At 43.8% G+C, this 23,103-nt stretch overlaps 1 protein-coding gene across 2 annotated transcripts in view; it reads right to left on the reverse strand.

Annotated features, from left to right (window-relative positions):
• Positions 1-23,103, reverse strand: part of eefsec (eukaryotic elongation factor, selenocysteine-tRNA-specific) — a 256,915-nt gene that overhangs the window by 103,760 nt on the left and 130,052 nt on the right. For both annotated transcript variants that reach the window (XM_055647961.1, XM_055647962.1), the window contains exon 5: positions 11,123-11,752. In XM_055647961.1, the coding sequence (XP_055503936.1) occupies positions 11,123-11,752 (630 nt within the window). The remainder of the gene's footprint in view (positions 1-11,122; positions 11,753-23,103) is intronic.

Here is a 23,103-nt window from a genome sequence, read left to right on the forward strand (position 1 = left end):
CATCAAGGGGCAACAATGCTCAGAGATCCAACAAAACGCACATGACCAAAGAACAGCTGAGACAGGTTCGACATGGGCCTCATCAGCACATAAAGAACTGGAGTGGAACAGGTCACAGAGTCAAAGAAGATAGAGTAACTCAGCGGGACAGGCAGCATGTCTGAATAGAAGGAATGGGTGACGTTTTGGGTCGAGACCCTTCAGATCTGAAGAAAGTTCTCGGCCTAAAGCGTCGCTCATTCCTTCTATTCAGAGATGTTGCCTGTCCCGCTGAGTTACTCCAACATTCAGTGTAAACCAGCATCTGCAGTTCCTTCCTACACAGAGTCATAGAGCAGTACAGCATGGAAAGTGGTTCTTCGGCCCACCTTGTTCATGGGCTGGTCCCATTTGCCCGTATTTGGCCCACGTCCCTTTTAACCCTTCCTGTCCATATATCTATCCAAATGTTTTTTGAGAGTCGTAATTGTATCCGCTTCTATAGCTTCTTGGCAGCTTGTTCCAGATACGGGCTACCATTTGAGTGAAAAAGTTACCCCTGAGGTCCCTCAAATCTCTCCCCTCTCATCTTAAGCCTGCCCCCCTTTAGTGTTTTAATCCTCCACCTTGGGAAAAAGACAGTGAGTGTTCACTTTATTCATGCCCCTCAGAAATATTTATTCAGGTACATAGATAGGATAGATTTAGAGGGATTTGGGTCAAACGGGGGCATGTAAGACTAGTGTAGTTGGGGCATGTTGGTTGGTGTGGGCAAGTTAGGCCGAAGGGCATGTCTCCTTGCTGTATAACACTATGACCTCAATAAGGTCACCCCTCAGACATCCACACTCCAAAGGAAAAAAGTCCCAGCCTATCCAACCTCTCCCTGTAATTCAAGCCTGCACGCCCAGGAAACATCCTGGTGAATCTCTTCTGCACGCTCTCCAACATAATGACATCCGTCTTGTAGCTGGGCGACTAGTCATCCTTGATCCCATGATCGTCTGAGAGAGAGATGATGGCATGGAAGTGAGTATGTGTGAATATACTAGAGCTACGTTCGTTATCAGTTAGGTGCGTGCAATGGTGGAGGGAGAGCGAGTGAGATGGAATCACAAGGAAGGTCCTCATGATGTTCATTGCCTCAGCCCAGAACGACAGTAAAATCTCACAATTAGTGCTTTAGGAGGAAGGAAATATTAAGGAAATATAAATAAATAACTTGAGAGCATGAGTAATCCAAAATAGTGTGTTCAACCATGAAAGGCATGAGACAGTCTTATCTCATCCATCAACACATGGCATGAGCCTGTCAGTACACAGCGACATGTCACATTGTCATCAGTACACCAAGCCTACCTGGTTGCCATGGTTTTATTCTCATTAACAGACAGTATGGTTATATACTTCACTGATTTCAGAAGCAGCTTCCGATTTGTTTGCTAAACAAATAAAGCTGAAATCAATTGGAGTCCGTGTTCTTTGTCTCAGGTACACTATTCAAGTATGAAAACAAACTCTAGTTCAACTGGTATCGATAATTTCTCAAGGCGGCGGCATCTATCATCAAGGATCCCCACCATCTGGGCCGTGCCCTCTTCTCGCTGCTACCGTCGGGTAGGAGGTACAGAAGCCTGTAGGCCCACGCCACCAGGTTCAGGAACGGCTACTTATCTACAACCATCAGGTTCTTGAACCGAACCGCTCAACCTTAATCCTCCCTCGGCAACGGAACACGATGGGCCAGCTCTTGCACTACCATCGACGTGGTTTTTTAATTGTGCTTTGCACTAATAACTCTCTTTTGCACTCGTTTATTTCTTTCCACTGTTTTGCAGAAATGTATGTGTCATTTGTTTTTGTGTGGTGCCTGTCTAAGTGCCTGTGATGCAAGATTTTCATTATACCTGTACCTCACCATATTTGTGCATATAACAATAAAGTTGACTCACCATGACCTCAAGAGTCAAGAGTCAAGAGTCAAGAGTGTTTAATCGTCATATGTGCCGAAACAGAACAGGTCTGTAAACACAGTACTCAATCGATAACATAATAAACAAATGAAAAAAAAGTTCTCTAAATAACAAAACCCAATATTACTCTTGACTTGACTTCAGTTGCAGAAGATTTGTGATAGGATGAATGGTCTGTTGCTTCTCCCATTTCTAATGTTAGGATCTTGGTCTTAAACTTTGGAATCCCTCCACCACCTAAAGGCCATCTGAGCACCTCAGAAACAAAATACTGTACACGGTAAATCACTGGAATAAAAGATAAAAAATGCTGGAAATACTCAGTAGACCGAGCAGCATATGAGGAGAGAGGAAGATGTGAAAGGGCGAAAGGAGAGGAAAAAAAGGAAACAAGAACTCAAAAGTGTGTCAAATAAGAAGTTAAAGAGGAATGAAGTGTATAATTAAAGGGAGGGCAGGAAGGGAGGAAATGGGTGCACATCAGGGTGGGGGGCAGACAGCAATGAGAGGGTGAGGTGATTCTAGAAGGTTAAGCTTGACTTGGACAGAATTACAGAGGGCCATTTTTGGGGGAAGAGGAATTCAAAAGCAGTCAGGTTTGAAGAGAGCGGAATCTGAAGGATCGTAAACTGGATAGGAAATGAGGTTGCAAACCCAAATGAATTTTGATTGTTTTAAAAGGAAAACAATTAATTGAGTGAGCTTTGAGATTTGTAGTTACACGGGGCTATCCACCAGTGCAGTTAGCCCAAAGTGCTTTATAGCTTGATGTAGTTTAGCAATGTGATTATTCTTCCAAGTTAGGAAATGCAACAGCCACAATGGCCAATGAGATTATGCCAAGATAATCTCTTTCAGCAATGTTAACTGGAGGATTATATTAGCTGATGACTGAACAGGATTTTTATTTGGTGGGGGGGGGGAGGGGGGAGGGAGAGAATAAAAATAACTTTTATTGGAGATTTCGAAGTTCCTATGCATTAGGAGCAAACAATCTTTGGGTCCAAGGCCACAACTTCCAACATAATTCTGTCAGCAATTGTTACACATTGCTGCCTCAATATTGTGGGTGTCATATGAAATTCCAACGCAAGGTTATATTTGGGTCAGTATATTCTTGAAAGGCTAATTTTATCTGACCGGGGTTAGCAGTGAAAATCCTCCCAGACAACATAAATGTTGGCTACAGTACAATTAAGAAAGACAATATGTGGTAAGGATTAGTTTTTTTTGACATTCTTTGCGTTAACCCTTTCTACACAAAGTTTCCTTTGTAGTTTTTCAAGTTGCACATGTGTTTCCTATCAAACAACAGCTGCAAAATCTGATCCTGAATATTTCAAGGGAAGAAGTAAAGAAACAAGGAACAGATCTTCACTTCAAATAAAAACAAATTGTGCCTGAGTTATAAAGTTATTCTCAGAATGTAAGTGCTGCCACAATTCTCAAATATATAACTGGTTTTGGCTTACAAACCGTTTGGGTGATGCGAATGGTCAGGGTACATCAAACTCCAATAGGTTCCGTAAAACTCCACTCATCAATCAAATTCCTGCTTCCTGGTTTTTTAAAAATAAATTATTGAATTTTTACGAAAATATACACACGGGTTCTATAATCACACAACCAGTTAAGCAAACACAAGTCGTGTTATGTTCAGTTTAGGGATACGGTGTGGAAACAGGCCCTTCGGCCCACCAAGTCCGCGCCGACCAGCGAGTCACCCTGTACACTAGCACTATCCTACACGCTAGGGACTATTTACAATTTTACCAAAGCCTATTGACCTGCAAACCTGCACGTCATTGAGATGTGGGAGGAAACTGGAGTACCTGGGGGAAACCCATGTGGTCACCGGGAGAACGTACACATTCAGTACAGACAGCATCCATAGTCAGGATCGAACCTGGATCTTTGACGCTGTAAGGCAGTAACTCTACTGCTGCGCCACTGTGCCACCCCCCATACATGGATAAGATAGGTTTAGTGGGATATGGGCCGAATGCCGGTATGTGGGACAAGTGGAGATGGGGCATGTTGGTTGGCATGGATAAGTTGGGCTGAAGGGCCTGTTGCTGTATAACTCTATGACATGTGTGTGTACCTTTTTTAATTGTTAGATGACTTGATTTATTTACTAAGAAAATATTACACATCATATGGTCCGATGAAGGGTTCCGATTAAAAACATCACCTATCCACGTTCTCCAGAGAAACTGCCTGGTCCCCATGTTACCCCAGTACTTTGTGGCTTATTCTGTAAACCAGCATCTGCAGTTCCTTGTTTCGATAACTCATACACCGTTGCTCTCAATCTCATTAGAAGGGCCCTGTTCTATGTTCTACGTTCTACTATAGGTAGATAAGAGTTAGTCTTGACATCATGAAAGGACACAAAGTGCTGGAGTAACTCAGCAGGGCAGGCTGTACCTCTGGAGAACATGGATAGGTGACGTTTCAGGTCAGAGCTTCAGCTATCCATATTCTCTAAAGATGCTGCTTGACCCACCGAGTTCCTCCAGCACTTTGTGCTTTGCTCTGGATTCCAGTATCTGCAGTTCCTTGTCTCTCTTTCTTGGTTCTTTCTTCCTGTCTTCATAGTAAAATTGTATTTTCTGCACTTTTTTAATTTTTCTCTTTTGCCCCATCTCAGGTACGTTTTAATACGTCAGAATCGTAGCAAAACTATTTCACTGTATCCCGCACACACACATTAACTCCCACATCCTTCCTTTCCCTTCCTCTCTGCGTGCATCCCCCATCCCAGAGTCCCCCATTCCTTTTATCCCCACTGTCCACGTCTTAACTCCCTCATGCTTCTTTCACTTTCCTCTCTCCATGCACCCCCCATCTCCTTTATCCCCATTTCCTTTTCACAACCCACCATCCCCCCCCACGGTCCCCCCCCCTGTCCACCCACCCCTATAATCTCTTATCAACCATTCCCCCACCATCCCCCCTTCACATTTCACTCCTCTCCTCCGTATCTCCCACCCTTGTTGTCACACCTTTTCCCTCGTTTATATACCTACTCCTCCCACTGCTTTCCCACACCCTCCCTCCCCCCCTGTCCCTCCACCCATCCCCTGATCCATCCCTTACCAGCCCATCAAAGGTAGTCCCCATCAAAAAGGAGTTTTTCAGTCTGTACCCAAAGCTGCCCTTTAGATGCTGACACAACACTTTGTCTTTGCGGATTCCTCCCAGTTCCTTGTCTCTCTTTCTTGTTCTTTCTTATAGTAAAATTGTGTATAAAACTTTTTAATTTTTCTCCACCTGTCCATCGTAGCAAAACTATTTCAATTCCTTCCATTCCTCTCTGCATCATCCCCCATCCCAGAGTCCCCCCTTTTTCCCCCCCCCACTGTCCCCGTCCACCATATCCCTCCCTCTGGCTTCAGATTTCACTCCTCTTCTCTCCGTATCTCACACCCTTTTGTCTCCTTTTCACCTCGTCTTTATATCTACTCCTCCCATCTGCTAATCACACCATCCCCCCCCCCCCCCCCTGTATCCATCTATCACTTACCAGGCTTTGTCCCATCTCCCCCAATCCCCACACCACCGCGATCAGTCTGAAGAAGAGTCCCAACCTAAAACATCACCTGTCCATTCCTTCCATAGCTGCCTGAGTTGCACCAGCATTTATTTTTCTACACAAACGTCTGGCCGCTTCAGCACCATGTGTCTTCTAAAGTTCGAATTGTGCCATCAAAGGGAGCCTTCTTCAAACTGGGTTTTCAGTCTGAAGGAGGGTCCTGACCTGAAAAGCTGCCCTGTAGATGCTGCCTGACCCGCTGAGTTCCTCCAGCGCTTTGTGTTCAACTTACAGTCCACTCCGATTAAGGAGGACAGTCAGTCTGTTCATTTTATGGTGGCCATTACGGTTACAACGTTTTTCTTTCAGTTTTAATTTGCTCGATTTAAGTTCCATGCTGAGCTTTCAACCCAAGTCTCTGGATCATTATCCAATGCCTTTGGATTACTCGAATTGTAACATAACCACTATAAACAAATTAAGGTTGCCATTGATTAACCAGGTATGTGGCCCCAAGGTATGTCTGTAAGTAGCCCACCAAAATATAGCTCAACACATAAAAGCACCAGATTACGCAGGATTGCAAACCAGTTAACTTGACCCGTTGAGTCTGCACCAGTCATAAGAGCAAGCCAGTTCGGCCCTTTCGTCATTGCCCGAGTTACCTTTAGACTTTAATTTCTAAAGATAAAGTGCAGAAACAGGCCATTCGGCCCACCAAGTCCATGCTACCCAGAAATCACCCTCTGCTCTAGCACTATCCTACACACGGGAAAATGTACAATATTTCTGAGCCAATTAACCTCCAAACCTGTGTGTCTGGTGCTTGGAAAGAAATCGGAGCACCTGCAGAAACCCACGCAGTCACGGAGAATGTACAAACTCCATTCGGACAGCACCAATGGGCAGGATTGAATGTTGGTTTCTGGCGCTGTAAGGCAGCAACTCTACCGCTGTGCCACTGTGCCGCCCCCTCTTAAAGTTGCCCTGATCTCCCTCGAAAACTTCTCCCCGCTCACAGGCCGACATTCGTAGAATTCTCTATCCTGAGAAAAAGAGAGCTTTCACAGTGAATGGTAGGGCACTGCAGAGTGTTGTAGAGCACAGGGATCTTGGAACTGAGAGACAGTACAGGTACTATAAAAACTTTTAAAATATATATGGACAACTACATGGATAGGAAACAAAGAGGTCCTTCTGCAGTTGCAGTGTGAGACCACAACTGGAGTATTGTCGGCAGTTTTGGGGAAACACTAATTTGAGGAAACACATTCTTGCTATTGAGGGAGTGCAGCGTAGGTTTACAAGGTTAATTCCCGGGATGGCGGGACTGTCATATGCTGAGAGAATGGAGTGGCTGGGCTTGCACACTCTGGACTTTAGAAGGATGAGAGGGAATCTTATTGAGACATATAAGATTATTAAGGGTTTGGACACGCTAGAGACAGGAAACATGTTCCCAATATTAGGGGAGTCCAGAACCAGGGGCCACAGTTTAGGAATAAGGAGTAAGCCATTTAGAACGGCGATGAGGAAACACTTTTTCACACAGAGAGTTGTGAGTCTGTGGAATTCTCTGCCTCAGAGGACGGTGAAGGCCGGTTTTCTGGAAACTTTCAAGAGAGAGCTAGATATTGCTCTTAAAGATAACGGAGTCAGGGGATATGGGGAGGAGGCAGGACGGAGTACTGATTGGGGATGATCAACTATGTTCAGATTGAATGGTGGTGCTGGCTCGAAGTGCCAAATGCCCTACTCCTGCACCTATTGTTTATTGTCTTTTAAAACATTTATTGGCCTGTCCCACTTACGCGATTTTTTCGGCGACTGCCAGCATCCGTCATAGGTCGCCGAAAAATGTCAACGTTGAAAATTCAGCGGCGACCAGAAAAACGCTATGACTCTTTGTGCGGCTGAGGAGACTACCCACGACCATTCAGGCGACACCCTGGCGACATGCCGCGGGGTCAAGCCTGTATGGTCGTGAGTAGTTGCCCAAAGAGTCGTACCTTGTTCTGGTCGCTGCTGGATTTTCAACATTTTGAAACTTTTCGGAGACGGGTGACGGCAAGTCGCTGAAAAAATCGCCCATTAGAGGGATATGGACAAAATGGCCATTGTACTCTCCCCAACTGAATCTGATGGCCACATTTGTTTAGGTTTATTATTGTCACATGCACCAAGGAAAAGCATTGTTTTGCATGCAATCCAATCCAATTAGATCGGATAATACCAATACATAAATACAATCAAGCCAAACTTGGTACAATAGGTATAGTAAAGGAGAAGATACAGAGTGCAGAATGTAGATCTCAGCATTGTAGCACATCAGTTTCATAGACAAAGTACAATTTCTGCAATGGGGTATAGGTGAATCAGACAGTACTCTAGCTTATGGAACGACTTGCAGTAACTTGATAACAGAGGGGAAGAAGCAGTTTCTGAGTCTGGTGGTGCACACATTCAAGCTTCTGTACCTTCTCCCCGACGGGAGCGGGGAGAAGTAGGAATGACCAGGGTGGGACAAGCCTTGTGCATACAAGGAACTGCAGGTGATAAGATACAAAATTGGGACCCTTGGTTATGTTGGCTGCCCTCCTGAGGCAGAGTGAAATGTAGATGGAGTCTATGGTGGAAAGTCTGGTCTGACAATATGTACTGCACAACGTGGAATATGTTGGAAAATAATTTGGCTGCAAAGTAGGTATGTTACAATACTTACCTTCAGCGGCACTGCCATTCTGCCACTGGCCGTGTGCGCAATTTTGGCGCGTTTGAGGGGGGGGCGGGCGGGGTTAAAATGCGTTTTTTTTCCGACTTGGTCCTGGATTATATTTGTTGGAGTGCAAGATTTTGCTAAAGAATCGTTCCTACGGCCGTTCTGTGTGTTTTAAAAAAAAATTCGCCCGACAAGTTAATCGCTGGAGTCATTTTTAAAATCAGCTTCTGAAGCCGTCAATGCCGACAACGGGTCCGGATTTTATGTAGGGGACAGGTAAAAGAAAGTAGTTTATTTTTATGTATAAAAGTGTTTCATAAGATGCATTTAATTCACATTTTAAGTTGCGAAACGGTGATATTTCCCCCCGAAGAACCGGCAGTGTATTTGCTGCCGATATGGGGACTAAAATCACCGCACCCTCAGCGTTCCAAATGGTCCCGATCCAGAAAAACCCACAGGCAAGTTGATTTATATGGCCATTAATTTACAGGTATTAAACATTAAATTCCTTCCATTTGGCCTATAAACCCATGACAATGAGATTTAAAAATTATGTTATATTGTGAATTCTTGTGTAAATGTTATTTGGCCACTTAGGCTATTTAAAAATGTTAATCTATTCTTAAGAAATGGATAGATGTTTAGATCTAGTAATTGAATTGTGTAATTAGCTACAATTAGGTAACTAACTAATTATATGCTTTAATTTCAAGTCATCTAAGTAAGATTGTTTCATATTTGTTTCAGAATGCTTCAATCTATAATAACTGAAAATTTCTTTCAGTTCTCTTAAATTTTAAGAAAGTTATGGGCTTTTAAATGTCCTCGATCACAGCTTTTGTGTTAAGTCAATGAAAAAGCAATAGGGAACAAGATGCCAATTTCCGAGTATGAAAATGGCCATAACTTTTTTAATACTGAAGATATGAAAGTGAATTAGGTGTCAAATTAAATTTCTTTTTATGCTTTATCTGATGGGATAAATTAAAGACTTGATTTTTTAAATCTCAAAATTTTGTAACATTGTTATGCAAAGGTTTTTTTGCAATAAAGCAGGAGTGTTCCAAAGAGTTTTTACAAAGGAAGACAAAGGTAGTTGTGTTCTGTTGGGGACCGAAACTGGATAGTGGAATGTTTTGTTTAAGAGCAAGACAATGAGGGATGAGCAGGCATCACACAGAATGGAACTATTAGGGAGTGACCATACTGGCAGCTCTTTGTTGGGGAAGACGAAGGGACTGTTACATCCTGTGCTCCTGAATCTGAGGTAGCGACTGTAACACAGCAAACAATGTGGCCTCTTTCACACTCCATGGACTTCTCAGCACTGTTCTGAAATCTTATCCACAGCATTGAATGGCCAGAATGGATGCAGGAGGTCGTCAAAGTAGGTTCTCATATGTAAAGTAAGTGTTTCCCACTGCAAAAATGTAAAGGCAGACTCATCTTTCAACATTGGCAGAAATACTACATCCACCAGCACATGCCCTGTACATAAATATAATAAGAAAAATCTGTAAATGCTGGTTTATACCAAAGATAGACACAAACTGTTGGAGTAACTCAGTGGGTCAGGCATCTTCTCTGGAGAAAATTGATAGGCAACGCTTTCATAGAAACATAGAAACATAGAAAATAGGTGCAGGAGTAGGCTATTCGGCCCTTCGAGCCTGCACCGCCATTCAATATGATCATGGCTGATCATCCAACTCAGTATCCCGTACCTGCCTTCTCTCCATACCCTCTGATCCCTCTAACCACAAGGGCCACATAAAACTCCCTCTTAAACAGAGGGTATAGCCTATCGATCGAGACCCTTCTTCAGACAGATTGTAGTGGGGAAAAACAGGAAGCCAAGATAAAAACAGGACCAATTGGGGCTGACAATAGATAATCTAGGGGGCAGGGGGGTGGACAAGGGGGGTTGTGAGATGAGGGGGTGAGGAGGTTGGGGGGTGTTTGTAGAAGTTGCATAAAATTACATAATTCATGCTGTTGGATGTAAGCTATCCAAGCAAAATATGAGGTGCCTTCTCCAGTTCGCATGTGGCCTCACTATCGCAATGGAGGAGGCCCAGGACATAAAGGTCAGTGTGGGGATGGGAAGGGAAGTTAATATGGTTAGCAACCGGGAGATCCAGTAGAACTTGGCGGACCAAAGAACTGCAGATGCTGATATATACCGAAGATAAGAAACAAACTGCTGGAGTTATTCAACGGGTCTGGCAGTATCTCTGGAGAAAAAGGATGGGTGATTTTTCAGGTCTGAAGAAAGGTCCCGTCTGGAAACGTCACTCATTCTTTTTCTCCTAGAGATGCTGCCTGACCCGCTGAGTTACTCCAGTACCTTGTATCTATCAACCACAATCCTACCATGGCAATGGAACACTAGGGACCACCTCATGCACTACTTTGTCTAATTGTGTTTTACACAAAGTCTTATTTTGTATTATGCATGATATTTCTTCTTTTTAATATCTTGCAGAACATCCATGTAATTTATGTATAGTTTATGTACAAATTATATTTTTGTGCGTTTGTCTATGTGATTGTGATGCTGCTTCATGGCACAGTGTTGCAAGGGTGTATGAAGTTTGCACGTTCACCCTGTAACTGGGTGGGTTTTCTCCAGGTGCTACGGTTTTCTCCCACATTCCAAAGTAGTGCATGTTTGTAGGTAAATTGGCTACTGTAAATTGTCCCTAGTGTGTGGGATAGAACTAGTATACAGGGATCACTGGTTGGCGCAGACTCGGTGGGCTGAAGGGCCTGTTTCCATGTACTATCTCTAAAACGGCAAGCAAGATTTTCATCGTACCTGTACCTCACCGTACGTGTACAGATAACAATAAACTCAACTTGACTTCTCTCAACCATTGTTTCTGAGATCAGGAGGTTGGTTTTGCTTACCCTTTCCACTTGTCCCTCTTTGTGTTTTAGCTTGAAGATCTTCAGTTTGGGCAGTGACACCTCAGTGTAGTTTTTCTCCTCGAAGCCCGCCAGCAAGACCCCGTGGAACGCCAGCCTGCAGGTGTTGGTGTGGATGTCAATGTCCAACTTGGACCCTATCACCAGGCACAACTTGGGGCAGGTCACTGGCTTCTCAAACTCCACCAGGGCCCACTGCTGCCTGGGAGTGCGGCCTCCCTCGGTTTGGCCATCAGTACCGCTGTCCTTGCCTGGGGACAGGTATTCTTCCTGGTAGAGGTACTCCCTGTCAAAGTCAAAGGAATTGATCTCTGGCTCAGCATCAAAACCCTCTGGAGTAGGGCTGAAGAACATCACCCTCCCCATGACTGTCTCGTGTCCAACGGTGATGTGGAACTTGGCCTTGGTGTGGACTGGTCCTTTGAAATAAGGAATCTTCTTCACTGAGATGACAGCAGCATAGAGGGTGCGTAGGGACTCGGGGGAAGAGACCAGGCCCCGTTCAAGCTGCTTGGGGTCAAATTGGGTGACGCAAATGCCCACGCGGTCACCTTGAATGGCAACGTTGACTGGCTTGCGAAACATCTGCATGGATTTCACTTTACGGATAATCTGTGTCAAAGGCAAAAATCAAGGAAGGAAGAAAAACAATTAGTGTATAAAAGAGGGACAGGGGATTAAAAAACACAAATGAAACAGAAAACCAGAGAAACCAACATCCTGAAGAAATACTATCGCAAAAAAAGACCTTAGGCCACTGGGGTTTATAAATTATGCATAGTTATGAAACACAAAAGCCATTTACGTGCTCAGCGATGATGAATATTGTACACATGCTGGATCGCTGGCTTCTGATAAAAAAAAGATGACCCTTTTTAGAAGTTGTTATTACTGCAGGCTTTGAAATCAAATGCCACATCTCGCCTGTCTGTGCCATTGTAATGCAGGATATGACAGGGCAAGGAGATCTGTATTCGTAAACTCCATGATGACAAGACACAGGCAGAGGCAGCAGCAACTACATGTAAAATTTACATTACCTAGAAAGCTGAAAGTGTCAGGAATTATTGGCCCCGACTACAAAGCGCAGTGGGTCCTATCAAAATTCCATATAAATTAGTTTAGTTTTTTATTGTCATTCATTCTACATTAATAACAACTGGGAAGAAACGTTCCCTGTTTTCATACTACTGTACCTCTTGCCTGATAGGAGAGGGGAGAAGAGGGAGTGACCGGGGTTAGACTCATCCTTGATTACACTGATGGCCTTGCCGGGGTAGCGTAAAGTGTAGATGGAATCAATGGGAGGGAGGTTGGTTTGCGTGATAGTCTGGGCTACGTCCACGATTCACTGCAATTTGTTGGGGTCTTGGATGGAACTGTTCCCAAACCACGCTGTGATGCATCTGATAAAATGCTTTCTACGTCACATCTGTACAGGTTGATGAGGGTTGTTGGGGACATGCTGAACTTCCTAAGCCTTCGAAAGAAATATAGGCGCTGGTGTGCTTTCTTGGCCTTTGCTTCGATATGGGTGGTCCAGAACAACTTGCTGTTGATATTTACTCCTTAGTACTTGAAGCTTTATGGGCCTGTCCCACTTGGGCGACTTTTTAGGCGATCGCAGGAGACTATTCAGTCGCCATATGGTCGCGATATGTTTGCGGGTGGTTGCCGGGGAGTCACCTTCATGGTCGTGAGGAGTTCCTGCATTCTGGGAACTAGTTGCGGCCTCATTATGGTCGCCGCAAATTTTTCACCATGGAGAGTCACGAGAATTCTCGTGCTGTAGGTGGGTCGCCAGGAGGCCGAAGGTTCTCTTAGGTTGTAGCCGGTGCTGACTGGTCAATTTCATTGGCTCATTGGGGAAAGAAAAACGTAAGCAGTAGTTTTCAGAACCAAGGACAACTGACCGGTAATGTTAATGTTCACCGAGATTCACAGCCTTGTATCTCTGGCTTCTTAAAAGTTGTCTCCACTCCTTCTCCCCCTTCTCCCCCCTCTCTCTCCCTTCTCCCCCACTCTTTTAAAGGACTTACCGTACACTGTGCTTTTTAGCTTCTTAAATACAGCGCCAACCTTCCTGTTCACTGCGGTGTGTGTCTGTATCACATTGGCTTTGCACCGTGTGAATTTCACTCAGACAGCGCTCCCCCCGCTTGCCCTGTCCCCCACCTGCATAACGGGCTGGTGCAGGAAGCGATGCATTTGTGTGCATGTTTTTGTGTGTGTGTGTGTGTTCCACTGACAGTCGCCGTTCCAGTTGCCGGTTTTTCAGGCAACTTGACAGTCACCGGCAGTCGCCTAAATGGGACAGGCCCATTATCATTGCTCATTTTTCAAGCTTTCATTTCTGGAATGTTGGAGCACGATGCCTCCTATGTAAAATGACTTCAGCTACTTTATCTCATTGATCGTATTTTATTTCTGAGCCTATGAGCAATCATCACAATTTGCTTTGGAAACAGCTCTGCCCAAGACCTTAAGAAATTGCACAGATTTGTGGATGCTGCCCAGTCTCCCCACATTAACTCCATCTACATTTCACGCTGCTTCGGGAAAGCAGCCGACATAATTACTGACTTGTTCCACCCTGGTCATTCCTTCTCCCTGCTCCCGTCCAACAGATGATACTGAAGCTAGAAAGTGCGCACCACCAGACTCAGGAATAGCTACTTCCCTCTGTTAATGGACTTCTGAATGGTCCTTCCATAAGCTAGAGAACTGTTCGATTCACCTCTACCCCAATGCAATATTGGACTTTGTCCATGGAACTGATGTGCTACAATGCTGAGAACTATATTCTGCACTCTGTATCTTCCCTTTTGCTCTACCTATCGTAGTTGAGTTTGACCCGATTGTTTGCCTGTATTTGACTCGATTGGACAGCATGCAAAACAAGTATAGCATATCTGATCTGATTGGATAGCATATAAAACAAAACGTTTTACTTTACCTGTGGAGAAAAAGAATAGGTGGTGTTTTGGGTCGAGACCCTTCTTCAGAATGACCCAAAACATCACATATTCCTTTTCTCCAGAGATGCTGCCTGACCCGCTGTTACTCTAGCTTTTTGTATCTATCTTCAGTTTAAACCGGCATCTGCAGTTCCTTCCTACACATATAATAAACCTAAACCTAAAAAAAGAGCACATGGCCCGTCTTTCCTGTTTTGTTTTAGATTTCTGACATCTGCATTTTGTTTGTTGATTTTCAGTCCTTTGAAGAGGTCTGTCAATTGGATCATCTGTAGATCAGTCCCATTTACTGAATTTTGCTCCCTAACTCCCTAATACCTTCACACAAAAAAAACTTTTTTAATCTCAGTCTTGAGAAATTCACTTGACCAGACCATAAGATCATAAGAGCAGAATTAGGGCATTCGGCCCATCAAGTCTGCCATTCACTCATGACTGATCTAGTTCCCCCTCACAACCCAATTCTCCTGCCTTCTTCCCACAACCTTTGATGCCCTTACTAATCCACAACCTATCAATCTCTGCTTTAAAATTACCTAATTCCCACAGACTGACTGGTAAACGTATTCATACAGAGTCAAAACAGGCCCTTTGGCCTCATCCATGCCGACTAAGTTGCCTACTGAGCTAGCCTCATTTGCCTGAGTTTGGCCCTTAACCCTCCAAACCTTGAAAGTGAGAGGATTTGACTATAGGAGCAAGGAGGTCCAACTGAAGTTGTACAGTGAGACCACACCTGGAATTCTCTGCCACAGAAGGCAGCGGAGGCCAATTCACTGTATGTATTCAAGAGAGAGTTGGATGCAGCTCTTAGGGCTAATGGAATCAAGGGATATAGGGAGAAAGCAGGAACGGGGTACTGATTCTGGATGATCAGCCATGATCAGATTGAATGGCGGTGCTGGCTCGAAGGGCCGAATGGTCTACTCCTGCACCTAATTTATATGTTTCTATGTTTCTAATCTTTGTTATCCATTTACCGGTTCAGTTTTAATGCCTATTGCTGGATAAATTTGGAAAAACATGTATTAAATTATTGTCACACAAAACTGCTAGACACTAGAAATATTAGCACTACGCTAAAAATCGTACGGGATCCAGTGTCTCTTTAGGACTTGAAGTAACATTTAAATATTCAAACAAAAAAATATTTACCACAAGGGAGTTAGAGAAATCTGTCAGGCCACCATTTTGTGTCTTAAAATACTAACCAGTAAAGCAGTTTGAGGAAATTAAACACAAAACTCTGAGTGCAGTTAACCTTAGCGAGGAATTAAAAGATCAATTTCTATGTTACCTGGCTCAGGAGGCAGAGGAAATGTCAGATAATTATCTACAGACGCTTAGAGGTCATGCAATGAGTCGTTCAAAAAAAAACAAAAATCAATTTGAAGATTGTATATAGCTGCTTAAATGCACTCTGTGCTCCTCAATCTGCAGAAATTTTAATTAATAGGCGGCGCGGTCTTGTGGGCGAGTTCCTTTGAGGTTTATTGTTCAAGTTGAGAAGAAGAAAAAATAATAATAATTGCCTCCATAAATGTTTGGGACAAAGACCCATCATTTATTGATTTGCCTCTGTACTCCACAAATTGAGATTTGTAATAGAAAAAATCACATGTGGTTAAAGTTCTTCTTAATTCTGCAAGATTCAAACCACTGGTTAGCCGGAAAAATAGGATGGCCAGGTTACAGTTTGCCAAGAAGTACTTAAAAGAGCAACCATGGTTCTGGAAAAAGGTCTTGTGGACAGATGAGACGAAGATTAACTTGTATCAGAGTGATGGCAAGAGCAAAGTATGGAGGAGAGAAGGAACTGCCCAAGATCCAAAGCATACCACCTCATCTGTGAAACACTGTGGTGGGGGTGTTATGGCCTGGGCATGTATGGCTGCTGAGGGCACTGGCTCACTTATCTTCAATGATGATACAACTGCTGATGGTAGCGGCATAATGAATTCTGAAGTGTATAGACACATCCTATCTGCTCAAGTTCAAACAAATGCCTCAAAACCCATTGGCCGGCGGTTCATTCTACAGCAAGACAATGATCCCAAACATACTGCTAAAGCAACAAAGTTTTTAAAGGCTAAAAAATTTCAATTCTTGATTGGCCAAGGCAATGACCCGATCTGAACCCAATTGAGCATGCCTATTATATGCTGAAGAGAAAGCTGAAGGGGACAAGCCCCCAATACAAGCATAAGCTAAAGATGGTTGCAATACAGGCCTGGCAGCGTATCACCAGAGAAGACACCCAGCAACTGGTGATGTCCATGAATCACAGACTTCAAGCAGTCATTGCATGCAAAGGATATGCAACAAAATACTAAACATGACTACATTCATTTACATTACATTGTTGTGTCCAAACATTATGGTGTCCTGAAATGGAGGGACTACATATAAACACAGCTGTAATTTCTACAATCTGAGAATGTGCACTTTAACCACATGTGATTTTTTTTTTTACAAATCTCAAATTGTGGAGTACAGAGGCAAATAAATAAATGATGGGTCTTTGTCCCAAACGTTATGGAGGGCACTGTAAGGAGGCTCCCAAAACCCTTTGAGCTGCAAATTGTCAATTCCCAAAGGTTTTTCTCCATCTGGGATACTCTGTGACTTTAATCTTTAGAAATGCAGCACAAAAACAAGCCCATTGGCCAACAAGCCCATTGGTCCACGTCAACCAGCGATCTCCTTGTACTCTAGCACTATCCATGCACTAGGGGGAATTTTACAATCTTACCGAAGCAAATTAACCTACAAACCTGTATGTCTTTGGAGAGTGGGAGGAAACCGGAGCAAGGGGCAGAAACCCACGCGGTCATCGGCAGAACATACAAACTCTGTACAGACAGCACCCGTAGTCAAAATGGAACCCGGGTATTTGTCAACTCTAACGCTGTGCCACTGTGCCTCCTTCTTGAGGCAGACATTTTCCAAAGAGACCTCAAAACCTTCTGAGCTGAAAATATTCAACTCCCAAACGTTTTTCCCCCATCTGCAGGAGGGAAGTGAGTGTGATGGGATACTCTGTCTGTGGTACACCACTGGTCAAATTTCCAATCACAAACACAACCCTCACCATCGCCCGGCTGCCCTTGGGGACTGTATGGTTAAAACCAAGTCAACAACTCAGTGGGATAAATCACACGCTGAACTGCAGACACTAAAAACCGTACACCACTAATCTTTAGCCACTACCGGCTGTACAAAACAAGAGCAAATTGCAGATTATTAAAGATGATAAGTGGCAACAACTGCAGATAGAATGTCACACCACAACATAAACATATCTAGATTGCAACTGGATCACTTTTTTTGCTGAGGAGTTAAATGGTTGGATGTGTCAGAAAAGCTGAGGCACAGAATCAACGTAAAAAATGAAGAGAGGTCTCAGTAAGTAGGAAACAAACCCAGAAAATGTTTTCAGGTTAAATTATGGAAACTAAATGAAGGACGATTTGCAGAAAGTTGTGGACACAGCCCAGACCATCGCGCAAACCAACTTCCCTTCAATTGACATCACGCTGCCTCGGCAAAACCACCAGCATAATCAAGGACCAGTCTCAGTCCCTTTTCCCCCCTCTCTCACCAGGTACAAATGTATGAAAACGCATACCTCCAATTCAGGGACAGTTTCTTACCAGGTGCAGTCAAGCAACTGAACCATCATCTCATCAACTAGAGAGTGACCCAGAGCTACTATCTACCTTATTGGAAACCCTAGGACTATCTTCGATTGGACTTTACTGGACTTTATCTCGCCCAAAACATCATTCCCTTTATCGGGGTGTATGTGCACACCGTGGATGGCTCGATTGTAAACATGTATCATCTTTCCGCTCACTGGTTAGCACGCTACAAAAGCTTTTCATTGTACCTCGGTACAAACATGTTAAGAGAGAGTTAGATAGAGCTCTAGGGGCTAGTGGAGTCAAGGGATATGGGGAGAAGGCAGGCACGGGTTATTGATAGGGGACGGTCAGCCATGATCACTATGAATGGCGGTGCTGGCTCGAAGGGCCGAATGGCCTCCTCCTGCACATATTTTCTATGTTTCTATGTTTGCATGGTACACGTGACAATAAACTAAACTCAAACCTCCCATCTACCGCTTTGGAGACCTATCATTAATCGACCTTATTGGACTTTATCTTGCACCAAACATTATACTCTTTATCCTGTATACCTACACTGTGGATGGCTCGATTGGAAACACGTGTAGTCTTTCCAATGACTGGATAGCACGCAACTAAAAGCTTTTCACTGTACCTCGGTACATGTGACAATAATAAACTAAACTAAGCTAGATGTAAGATGGTGATGGAGTGTGGCGACTCTTCTCTACTAGTAGACCCAGATCTACTATCAACCGATACAATCACTCTACTCTTTTAAATCCCTTTCCTCTATTGTACTTAGCTCACATAATCAAAGACTTGTCCCACCCCAGTCATTTCTTCTTCTTCCCACTCCCATTGGGCAGAAGATACATAAGCTTGAAAGCGCACACCACCAGACTCAGGAACAGCTTCTTCCCCGCTGTGATCTGGCTTCTGAACCGTCCTTCCATAAGCTAGAGTACTGTCCAATTCACCTCTACCCCATTGCCAACATTGGACTTTGTCTCTGGAAGTGGTGCGCTACAGTATTCTGCACCTGTATCTTCCCCTTTGTATATTCGATATTCTGCAAGAACTATATTCTGCACCTGTATCTTCCCCTTTGCTCTACCTATTGTATTTGAGTTTGACTTGATTGTATTTATGTATAGTATTATTTGATTTGATTGGATAGAATACCAAACAAAGCTTTTCATTGTAATTCGGTACACGTGACAATAATAAACCTAAGACTAAATCTATCAGGAATCTTCTTAAAACAAAGTGTGTTTCCCACCTGATCACTAGACACAAAGTGTTGTAATTGAAGCAGGAACTAAATGGTATGGCCGTGCGTTGGGAGTGGAGGGAGCATGGCAGCTGAATGGACAGCACAGTTAACTGTATGTTACATTATAATCTGTGCTTGGGAAGTGAGCAGAACTGGTAAGGCCACACCTGTTGCTCATCCACATTTACCAGGGGACGGCAGGTCGAGACACAATGCCGACGGTTTGCTCAAATTCAAGACAAATGCCTTCAATGGTGCTGAAGTGGAGGTGGTGTAGAGCTTCAAGGTCCTAGGCATAAATATCACCAACAGTTTCTCCAGGACCAGCAACATTCAAGCTACGGCCAAAAATACACACCAACATTGCTACACAGTCCATGTGACAATAAACTAAACTCTCAACGTCTCTACTTCCTCAAGAGATTAAAGGAATTTGGCAGGTGCCCAGCAACTCTTACTCTTCTTCTGTACAAAGCATCCTATCGGGTTGCATCGCAACTTGGTTTGGGAACTAGCAGAGAGTTGTGGATGTATCCCAGTCCATCACACAGACCAGACTCCCCACCATCGCCTCCATCTACACTTCACGCTGCCTCGAGGTAACAGCCAACTTAATCAAGGACCACTCACACCCTGGTCATCCCCTCCCTTCCTCTCTCCCATCGGGCAGAAGATACAAAAGCTAGAAAGCACGTACTGTCTGATTCTGGAATAAATACTTCCCTGCTGTTATCAAACTACTGAACAATCCTCTCTTAAGCACGGGTGTAGTCCCAATCTTCCTCCCTCATTGCTGTAAAATTATATTCTGCACTCTTGTATTTTTCTCTCTGCACTTTCTGCTGTTCTTGATTGTACTCATGTATGTACCGCTGCAAGTAAGAATTTAATTGTTCCGTTTCAGTACATATGACAATTATAGAGTCTTAGAGTCATACGTGGAAACAGGCCCTTCAGCCCAACTTGCCCACGCCAACCCATGTGCCCCATCTACAGGCCCCAACTGCCTGCATTTCTCAATACACTCTATTCTCTGGACTCTTGTGTAGCATGATTTGATTTGACTGGATAGCACGCAAACAAAGTTTCCCACTATATCTTGGTACATGTGACAACAATAAACCAACACCTATACCAGTTAAGTCAAGACCAAGAGTGAGTGGAGAACCAAACTGAGAGCGACCAGGCAGGACCATGCACAAACTCAGTAAAAGGTTTACTAATCACAAATGTTTCCCCTTGAAGGTGCCGTATCATTAGCGGTCTCTGCCCCAGAGTTGTGGAGGCTAGCTCACTGGAAGTATTTAAAGTTGAGGCAAATAATTGCTTGAAAAATCAAGGGATCGAGGGTGATAGGGATTGGATCGAGGAAGACTGTTATGATCAGGGCAGGTTCGAGGGATTGAGTGGTCCTGCTTTTCTTGACACAGTGAAGTGAATAGGACCAAAGAGTTCCAGTTGTATTGAGTGCTGTTGTAAGTAAACTGGTCCGTATCCATGGATATCAGGGGTTGGAAAATCTGTATAAGGTCCTCTCATCAGCTAGAGTGCGGTCCTGACCTCCCATCCACCTCAATGGAAACCTATGATCTATCTTAAACCGGAGGTACACAAAAAGGCTGGAGAAACTCAGCAGGTGCAGCAACATCTATGGAGCGAAGGAAACAGGCAACGTTTCGGGCCGAAACGTTGCCTGTTTCCTTCGCTCCATAGATGCTGCTGCACCCGCTGAGTTTCTCCAGCCTTTTTGTGTACCTTCGATTTTCCAGCATCTGCAGTTCCTTCTTAAACAAATATCTTAAGCCGGACTTTATCGGACGGCAATGTTATATCTTGCAATGAATGTTGTACCCTTTATCCTTTATCTGTACACCGTGGGCGGGTTTATTGTATTAATGTATAGTCTTTTCTCTTACTGGATAGCATGTAAACAAAAGCTTTTCACTGTACCTCAGTACACATGATGATAAAAAGACTAAACTAAAATAAACTGAATATAATTAGTGTAGCATCATAGTCATACAGCACAGGAACAGGCCCTATGTCCCAACTCGTCCTTGCTGTCCAAGAAGTCCTGTAAACTATAACTGTATTAAAAAAACATCTCAAAACTAAAAATATAATGAAAAGTAGACAGCTTGGATTTTAAACAGCTTGACTAATCCAATTGAATTCTTTGAAGATGTAACTAAAGTGTAGATAAGAAGTAATGCAGTGTACACAATGTATTTATTTGTATAAAAGGCTTCTAATATGTATGGCATTGTAGACCCGTGTCTAAGGTTTGAGTTATGTGTGGAACAGGAAACGGGTCGCTGACTGACTAGTAATCTGATAGCAAAACAGCACAGAGAGAATATGGGCTAACAATAGTTACTCTGATTGAGAAATGGTGGGACATGGCTGGTGTTCAAAGACTGCTGCTGGATACACTGCTGCCTATCGTTGGCAAAAATAACTTAAACTCAGGAAATGAAAAGTACAATCGTAGAGAATGGTTGAGGCACCTGCTACTGTTATCAGACTTCTGAACGGTCCTCCCATAAACTTAGGATGCAGTCCCAATCTTCCGACCTACTTCATTGTGGACCTTGCACTTTCTCTGTAAGTAAGCCCCATCTCCACCAGTCCCACCTGCCTGTGTTTGGCCCATATCCCTCTAAACCTGTCCTGTTCATGACCTGTCTAATTGTTTCTTAAACGTTGCAATAGACCCTGCCTCAACTACATCCTCTGGCAGCTCGTTCCATACACCCATCACCCTTTGTGTGAAAATTGTACCCCTCAGGTTCCTATTAAATCTTTCTCCCTTCACGTTAACCCTATATCCGCTGGTTCTTGATTCCCTTACACTGGGCAAAAGACTCTGTGCTTCTGTCTGATCTATTTCTCTCATGATTTTATACACCTCTATAGGATCACCCCTTATCCTCTAGCGCTCCAAGGAATAGAGTCCAAGCCTGTTCAGCTCTCTTGATTAATATAGCCTTGTCTTGCACTAATTAGCTCTCAGGTCTCCTAGGTTAACAGAAATAAGACAAGAATGTTAGCTGTATATTTAAACAAATTAATAAATTATTTAAAATGCAAAATAAATTTACAAAATTTGCTTAATTAACATGCCCCTCCACAAATTACTTTATTTGCCAGCAAGAGGTGACCTCCCGGTGGCTCAGCACTTCAACTCCCCCTCCCACTCCGTCTCCGACCTCTCTGTCCTGGGTCTCCTCCATGGCCACAGCGAGCAGCACCGGAAATTGGAGGAACAGCACCTCATATTCCGTTTGGGGAGTCTGCACCCCGGGGGCATGAACATCGACTTCTCCCAATTCTGTTAGTCCTTGCTGTCTCCTCCCCTTCCTCAGCTCCCCTGCTGTCTCCTCCCACCCTCCAGCCTTCCGGCTACTCCTCCTTTTCCCTTTCTTGTCCCCACCCACCCCCACCCCTGATCAGTCTGAAGAAGGGTTTCGGCCCGAAACGTTGCCTATTTCCTTCGCTCCATAGATGCTGCTGCACCCGCTGAGTTTCTCCAGCTTTTCTGTGTAACCTTCGATTCTCCAGCATCTGCAGTTCCCTCTTTACCACTGGTAGTCATCTGTGTTTATTTGAATGTTGTGAGTTTGTTTGACTTTTATTGAGTTTGTTCAGAGCAGTTACACACACAGCTACTGATGTTCAACTTACGTTCAACTCATTGCATGGAATGCAACTCGAGACACCTCTACCTGTGGAATCTTTCTCACGCTACCGCAGCTGATTGAACTGATTAATGCATCCGTACCAAAATATAAACAAGATCTCCCGTCACTATTTCATGAACATTAGGTTACTGCTGAACTTCTTTGACAGGTTGGTCTGTCAAGCTTGTTAGACTTGATCCACGAAGAGCAGAAAATTAACAGGTAGCGTTCTGGTTTACACGGGGTCACCTTTATTCATGCATGAACCAGCCACAGGGCTTCAGGAGATTGATACAGAGAGGCTTTTCCCTCTGGCTAAAGACTCAAGAACTAGGAGGCACAGGGTAAAAAATGAAGAGCTATTTCAACATTCAAATGTGTTGGAAACTTTAATGAATTAGTA

The sequence above is a fragment of the Leucoraja erinacea genome, chromosome 16 (assembly GCF_028641065.1).
Source record: "Leucoraja erinacea ecotype New England chromosome 16, Leri_hhj_1, whole genome shotgun sequence".
Lineage (NCBI taxonomy): Eukaryota > Metazoa > Chordata > Chondrichthyes > Rajiformes > Rajidae > Leucoraja > Leucoraja erinaceus.